At 50.9% G+C, this 6,966-nt stretch overlaps 2 protein-coding genes across 2 annotated transcripts, besides 8 other annotated features; both read left to right on the top strand.

Moving 5' to 3' along the window:
* Positions 1–75: 75 nt before the first annotated feature.
* Positions 76–140: a microsatellite.
* Positions 141–210: 70 nt separating this feature from the next.
* Positions 211–239: a microsatellite.
* A 301-nt stretch (positions 240–540) lies between these two features.
* Positions 541–556: a microsatellite.
* Positions 557–598: a microsatellite.
* A 572-nt stretch (positions 599–1,170) lies between these two features.
* Positions 1,171–1,203: a microsatellite.
* A 584-nt stretch (positions 1,204–1,787) lies between these two features.
* Positions 1,788–1,850: a sequence feature (A-rich).
* Positions 1,851–2,890: 1,040 nt separating this feature from the next.
* Positions 2,891–2,936: a microsatellite.
* A 513-nt stretch (positions 2,937–3,449) lies between these two features.
* Positions 3,450–4,190, top strand: Tco025E_08163 (uncharacterized protein; the record flags this gene model as incomplete). Its single annotated transcript, XM_029375018.1, has 1 exon — positions 3,450–4,190. The coding sequence occupies one exon, from the start codon at positions 3,450–3,452 to the stop codon at positions 4,188–4,190; it is 741 nt and encodes a 246-aa protein (XP_029224923.1).
* A 548-nt stretch (positions 4,191–4,738) lies between these two features.
* On the top strand, positions 4,739–6,712 carry Tco025E_08162 (putative exportin 1, putative,RNA-nuclear export factor; the record flags this gene model as incomplete). The annotated part of the gene is made up of 1 exon (XM_029375017.1): positions 4,739–6,712. One exon carries the CDS (start codon positions 4,739–4,741, stop codon positions 6,710–6,712), a length of 1,974 nt encoding a protein of 657 aa, XP_029224922.1.
* Positions 6,713–6,874: 162 nt separating this feature from the next.
* Positions 6,875–6,912: a sequence feature (A-rich).
* Between the last annotated feature and the right edge of the window lie 54 nt (positions 6,913–6,966).

Genomic DNA, 6,966 nt, shown 5'->3' with positions numbered 1-6,966 from the left:
CCGAAACCCACGAGGGAATGAAAAAGGGGAGGGAGGGAAAAAAGAAGAAGAATAAAAAACGAGGAAAATTTCTCAAACAAAAACAAAAGAAGAAAAGTGTAAACGAGAGCAAAAACGACAAGAAACAACAACAACTAACAGATATCATACCCCGCATTGCGTGGTATGCTGAGCTGACACGCTTTTCTCCATGATGGGCTAGGACGGTGGAAAAACAGAAGAAAAGAAACAAAAAAAAAGAGGAGTTCCAGCAATGGGGGCACACGCGAGTTTTCCCTTGGGGAGGGGTGGGGGGACGGTGGCACATAAACTGCAGAAACGAGTTAGACGGTCGAGCGGACGACAAGAATGTAGCAAGTAAGAATACCCCCCGCGACGGAGGCAACAGCAACAGCAAACATGCAGTGGCGGGGAAAAACAGGAAAAGAGAACTAAAAAAAAGACCGATCCTGCAGAATGCGTAGAAGTAACGCAGCATGAGCAACTGAGAAGCAAATAGTAATAGATGGCGCTCGCCCAAATGAGTTGGAGGAGAAAAGCATGTATACACGCAGGCATATATATATATATGTATGTATGTATGCTTATTTGTGTATATGCATTGAAGATGGGATATAGCAAGCTTCATGGTTTGTGGTTTTGCAGCCGCTAAGAGGAACAAAAGGCAACAAAAAAAAAACGGGGTCGTACGAACACAAACAGCAATCCCAAAATGGGTGAGAGATGGGAGCACCTGTAGTGCATTTTTTTTTCTGCTTTTTCTTGTGCCTCTGGTTTGGTGTATCTGTGTTTAGGTGTGGGTGTAGGTGTCTCAGTTTCCCGAGGGCTTGGCTACAATGTGCGTCCTTTGCCCCATTCCTGTTTTAATTCAATTCCTTCCCGTGTAGTTGTTGGAGAGTTGGAGTGAATGCTCTGCTCACCCCATGTCGTGTCGTCTTGCCCATCTTCTGCACCTCTAATTCATGCTGTCCGCAACGAACGTTGATATAGGAGGCAGTACAAAACCTCCTCGCCGCGTAACAACAGCCATCCGTTTGCGACTTCCACGAGAGAAGTGGAAAACGGGAGAAACTGACGCCAAAAGCAAGTGAACAATGGAGGGACAAGGAGGAAATAGACGAAATAAAAAAAAAAAGTGCAGCGTGGCCAAGAGTGATATTTCCGTCTCTGTTTTTTTTTTTGTTTTTGTTTTCTTTTTTGTTTGATTCTTCGCTGTTCTGTCCCTGATAATAATTTCTTTGGCGTGGAGACGTTTTGATTGTGTATATATTTGCAGGAGACGTGTGTAGGTGGGGACAGGCCGAAAGAGGGAGGATGTCCTTTGTTTGTTTGTTTGTTTTTTTTCTCTTCATCCCTCTTTCTCTCTCCGACTCGCTGGAAGGCGGCGGCGAGGGCGTGTCAGTTGTATACGCCGCCGCTGCGTTCCAGGGGCTCGGGAGAGATTGCGCACGGGGGCGAGAAACAATACGTTAAAACAAAAAAAAATCAACTTGAGGGATCAAATTAAAAGTAAAGATGATATGAAAGCCAATGCCGCCGACGAGGAGGAGCTGAGGAACCCCCCCCCCCCCCTACAAAAAAAAAAAAGGAATTTTAGCGAGGGCAGCCCAGGAGTAACAAGCGAGGGAGTTGGGACCGCTGTGACAGCGGAGGAAGGGGTTTTCCACTCACCATGAGCCTGGTGCATTTTGTACAGCCAAGGGGGAGAGGAGTTGTCTCTTTGCGCGTGTTATAGAGATGTTCCTGGGAAAGGGAGGCAGGGAAGGGGGAATGGCAGATAAATGCGCCTTTGCTCCTTCCCTCCATTCATTCATCCCTTCCTTCCTTTCTTCCTTTTTTTTTTTTGCTTTTCTGGGTTTGCCTATCTTCACCTCCTGGTATCATTGTGTCGGCGTTGTGCCTTTTTGTGTGTTTTTGTCCGTCTCTTGGTAAATGGGACGTGCTTGCAACATGGTGTCTTGTCAAAGTAACCATCGCGGCGTATTGTTTCTTTTGCTGGTGCTTTGCAACTGTGCGAAAACGTCGCGGCCTTTGCTTAAACCGTGCCCCTGCGGATAACTGCAAATGTCAACGAATATGAAGAGCAAGAACGACAAAAGGCAGTAAATATTTGAAGAACCACCAGTCAATGAAACAAATGGGATGAGGGGAGGAATGGTAGATGAAGCGGGGACAAGAGATAAGGCGGGCTGAGGACGACGGCGAAGAAGAATGAAGAAGAGGGGGAATGTGGGATCGGGTTTCTGTGCCAAGTTGTGAGCAGTGGGAAAGACGGCAAGACAGATAGAAAACAAAGAGACCTCCTCATACCTATGATGTAATCTAATAAACGTCTGTTTGCGCTGATGCCTGTGCTTGTGCTTGGGGAAGGCGAGGAACGTCCTCCGCAAGACACACCGCGCAATCCTCCTCACCTGCGCTTTTGTGCGGTGGTGCCGAAGACGCCAAAATGTGGGGCGAGTTCGGTGTGTGCGTACGTCGCTGAGGAGTCCTCACCGCAATCTGGAAACGGGGGAGGCGAGGGGGTGGGGGGCCAAGACAAAAGGAATGAACGGCATAGTCACGCCAAAAAGAGAGCATTAAAAAAAAAATGGAGCCGGAATGACAAAGAGAGGGAGAGATGAATCCTCCCCCACAAAAAAAAAAGAAGAAGCGGCGAGAGAGAGAGAATGCGGGAATAATTACTAATGGTACTAATAACAACGCTAATAGTAATAGTAGTGTGGGGAAATGGGGAGCTCATGGGTAGACCGTACCCGTGCAGGCGCACACGCACAAAATTTGGAATGGAAAAAATGGCAAATGATGAACGGATGCGTGTGTGTGTGTGTGCACGTCAAGGAAGGTGTATTTACTTTTCCCCGAGCTCTTTCCATTGCGAGGTGCAAAGAAAAGAAAAAGGAAGAATGAAATAATAGCAACAAAATAAAAATAAACTAATCGGTTGTCTTTTGCAAGCCAATGCGAAGAGTAAAAAAATGTGGTGGTGGTGCTTGTTGTGCTTTTGTTGTGTTTTTATTTTGCTGTGTCTTTTCGTTTTTCCTCGTATGCTCCTTCGTTCGATGCGTCTCTTTCTCACCACTCGCACACATGCGTGCGCCAACACGCCTCGCTAGTGGGTAGGAGGAGTGCCCGGTGGCCTCGGTCTGTACTACTTCTTCTGGTTTCTCAATGAGGTACCCGTTAAAGGCCAGTTCTCTTGACCATCGCACCATCAACTCCCACCACACCCCCTCTTTCCTCAACTATATATTTCCCCCATATCAGAAGAGAAGTTGAGCCAATTGTTAGACAGGCGTGGGCTATGTGCTCATCTTGTTCTTGCGCTGCGTTCCATTATTACCTTGCCGCTTCCGCCACTTCTCCAGCTTTTCCTTCCTTTTTTTTTGTATTTGTTTGCTTTTCCTCTGTTGGCGTGCTGCTAGTCATTGCACGAAGGGTGTGTATGAATGGCCTCATCGGCACTGACGGCGCGCTTGGAGTTACGTAGCGTAACAAGTCTTGTAGAGGGGAAGCAGCAAACGCGGCTGCCTCTTCATGTGAACCTGCGTCTTGGGGACGGCGCACTCTTTCGATGCCCGTCTGCTGTGCTGCGTGGGGGTTCGCTGACCCTGTCAGAGCTCTTGGAGAGCGTGAAGGAAGAAGAAGAAGTGGCCTCACAACAGGTGGAGTTGCCGCTGCCGTCGGTGGACTCTGCTGTATTTGAAACGGTTGCATTGTATTTGGAACATTTCTACGGGTCAACGACTTCAACTTCACCGGGGGAGGATAAGTCTAGTGTGGGCAATCTTCAGATAGTCAGACCGAGCACGCTTTCAAGACCGGTACACGTGCAGGAGCTTTATCACCTCAGCGACTGGGAGCATTGCTTTGTTGTTCAGCGACTGCTTATGTGGCCTCAGAATTTGTGGGAACTCAGCAGGGAAGGGCAGTGGGTGGACGCAGCTGCTGCGGCAGCGGGATCCTCGCAGTCGGTGGGTCAATGCAACGTTCAACACCTTTTGAGAGTTTTGGAGGCGGCAACAATGTTGGAAATGTCATTCTTGCGTGATCTGTGTGCGGCGGTGCTGTCCAACTTGCTGATGGACGTGGATGAGCAGGGCATTCTGGAGTTGATGGGGGTTACGGAAACATTTGGGCCAGATGAAGAGAGAGCCTTGCTGAACGAGTATCCGTGGCTCAAATTTTAGGGCCACCTTCGCCTATACTATTGGCGCCGTTGGAGCCCCAGCAGCATGAAACGGGAATAGCGTTTGGGGTCCCGCGCCACAAAAAGATCCTCCCATTTCTGATCGGCTGCTGCGGAAGTGATACACTATTGGGCGGCCGCATCCGTTGTGCGGGAGGGGATGTTTCTCAGGTGGTGTTACTTCGCCTTGACCCTCCCTCGCTTTCCCAGGGCGGGTTAGGTGCTCGCACCGCCCATCTTGGTCTCTCTACACCGTCACTTCATTAGCCTTTGTGCCGCGCGGTCCAACATTCCCTGTTTTTTTTTTGTGTTGCTGTCGTTGTTGCTCTTGCTTTCCCCCCAAATCTCCTGTTTCAATTTTCCGTTGAAGCCGCTTGTTGCCTTGGCTGGTGAGGTAGCGGTCTGCGCGTGTGTTGGTCGCCGCACAGGCAGTGAGATTGCCTTGACATACATCTACCTAATTCTTGAGACGCGCACGTGCACACGTGTGGATGCGCCGTATCACTTGACCTGTTTCCTTTGCATTTGTTGTAAAGTAAGAGAATAAAGATGCAAGAGGAAAGTGGACGGGCGCTTGCACGAGAAGTGTGCAACGGAGAAGTAGTACTAAACAATAACATCGGGGCCATCTTGAGCCTACTTAGGGAAGTACTGGACGACTCAAGGATCCCCCGCGAGGTGCAACTTCCTTGCTTCAACTTTCTTTTGGATTTTGCGTGGACTGAGCCGATAATTTTTATTTACGAGGGCGACGCTTGGCCCGCTGTTATTCACCCTTACCGTCTCGTGGAGGTGAGTCGCAGCTTGCTTCGGCTTCCGGGCAGGAGTGGAGAGACCGCGACACGACACGCTTGTCCCCCCAGCTTTGAGGAGGGCCGTGCCGACTGCGCCATTGGCGACGGAGATTGTGCCGTACAGGTGTCACGCTTTGAGTTGGTGAGCACGGTGTACTCTGTCGAGTCCTATCGAATCCTCGCCCGGCGTCCCTCGCAGCTGAATCCATCCGGGAAGCCGGAGTACAACCAACTGGTGGGTTCCGCTGTTGTTCGCGTCATCACGACCGGGGGTGGCGTACTACCGGAGGAAAAGGCTGTCACCCATCGCATCACGCAGCTGCAGGGGGGTGAGTTGTGCAAGGCTTTTTTTCACAGCTTCATTCCCCTCATCGGTGGCACTATGAAGCAGCTCGAAAAGGCGGGCTGTAGTTGCGTGACCGCGGCTCGACCTCAGAGCGTGGAAAGTGGCGGGATTTCCTCCAGCGCACGCAGCAACCAGCCCCTTACGGAAGAACGCTCTCTTGTCTCACCTCACAGCTGCATGGGGATTTTCTCTGCTACTGCTTCTGTCCCAGACAGCATTCCCAACGCCACTCCTGTGGCGGCTGCGGAGGGAAATAGCAATTCCGCCGCATCCTTCCCCATACCTCAAGGGGCAGAGGTCAATTCCGATTTCTCGTTGCGATGGGAGATTTTTCTCCATTTGTTTGCTCAGGAGGAGCGATACCGCAACAGCGTCGAGAGCTCTTGGGCAAACTGGACGAGTGAGTGGGATAAGGTGAATCGGTTTGACGTTGTAGACTCTATTGATTGCGTCATCACCTCATTGAGGGGCTCTCGCGAGGCTGTCCACGTCGCCGCAGCTTACCTTGACGCATTTGTTTGCATGTCTCCGACGGTGGGCAGGGACGCCACTTTTTTTAGTGGAATTCTTCTTGCTTGCTCCATGGTGAGTTGTAAGCAGGTGGATCGCTTCTTTCCCCCCATCCGAGCCTTTTTACGCTGTTTGCGACCGGAGCACCCCGTCACCGCGGCGGAGTTTCGTCGCTACGAGGTGCACGTGCTGAAAACATTGAACTTTTGTTTGCATCCTGTCACCTCGCTTGAGATGGTGGAGCTCTTGCTGCAGTTGTGCGGTGGCCCCGCTGCCCAGCAAAATGCGGAGAAACGGTGCCGTTTACGTGAGAAGGAGCAGTGGAGCCTTAACGCAGCTGGAGGTGACGGGGGAGGCATGAATAATATTTTAAATAATACTAAAAGCATATATGATAGTTGCCGATGGTGTGACGAGGATGCTGCGAAGGTAGAGGAGCATCTGCGTTGGGGCCACTTGTGTCGTCTGGCTCGCTTTATCACTGATCTGATGCTCCGTAACACCAGAGCACAGGAATTTCGCTGCAGCGTCATGGGCCTTGCCATTCTTGCCGTCGCCGCGGAAAAAACGCCGTGGGCACTTCCCATGCCTCTGGCCGAAATGCTTCCTGAGTCCTCCCGCGTCCACAGCAATGCTGGGGGAAGTGCGAGGCTGGACTGTGAAAGCTACGAGCTGTTGACACGCTACGCGGCGAAGATGCGGTGCCGATCTGAGCAGGATGGAGCGCAGTCCGGTGTCACGTCGCTGTGGCGTGCTGTGGAGTTAGTTCGCGGTTACTTTGAGGAATTCAGCACGGGACGACGGTCCTCCGACGATGTGCTTCAGCGACGCTACGGCAACAAACACGCAACGGACATGAGCCAGAGTGCATAGTTTTCCCACAAAAAAAAAGGGAGGGGGGAAGGGAACGATGCAAAGGGAAGAAAAGGAGGGGAGTGTGGTGTTGGGGGATTTGTGCATTCCCCGCTCGTGATTAGTGTGGGGCTTCTGTTCCTGGTTCAATTGAAGATTTTTTTTTTCGTTCAACGCCCCGTCTTCTGTTTCTATGATTTTTGTTTCTGATTTGTGTTTTTCGCGGGCGCTCCTTTCTTTGGATTGACCGTCTTTCTGGCTTTACTGGAGAGGAA

This window comes from Trypanosoma conorhini, assembly GCF_003719485.1.
Source record: "Trypanosoma conorhini strain 025E chromosome Unknown Tco_14.4_contig_00712, whole genome shotgun sequence".
Lineage (NCBI taxonomy): Eukaryota > Euglenozoa > Kinetoplastea > Trypanosomatida > Trypanosomatidae > Trypanosoma > Trypanosoma conorhini.
The sequence above is the reverse complement of the archived record's forward strand: the minus strand, read 5'-3'. Positions and strand labels throughout refer to the sequence as shown.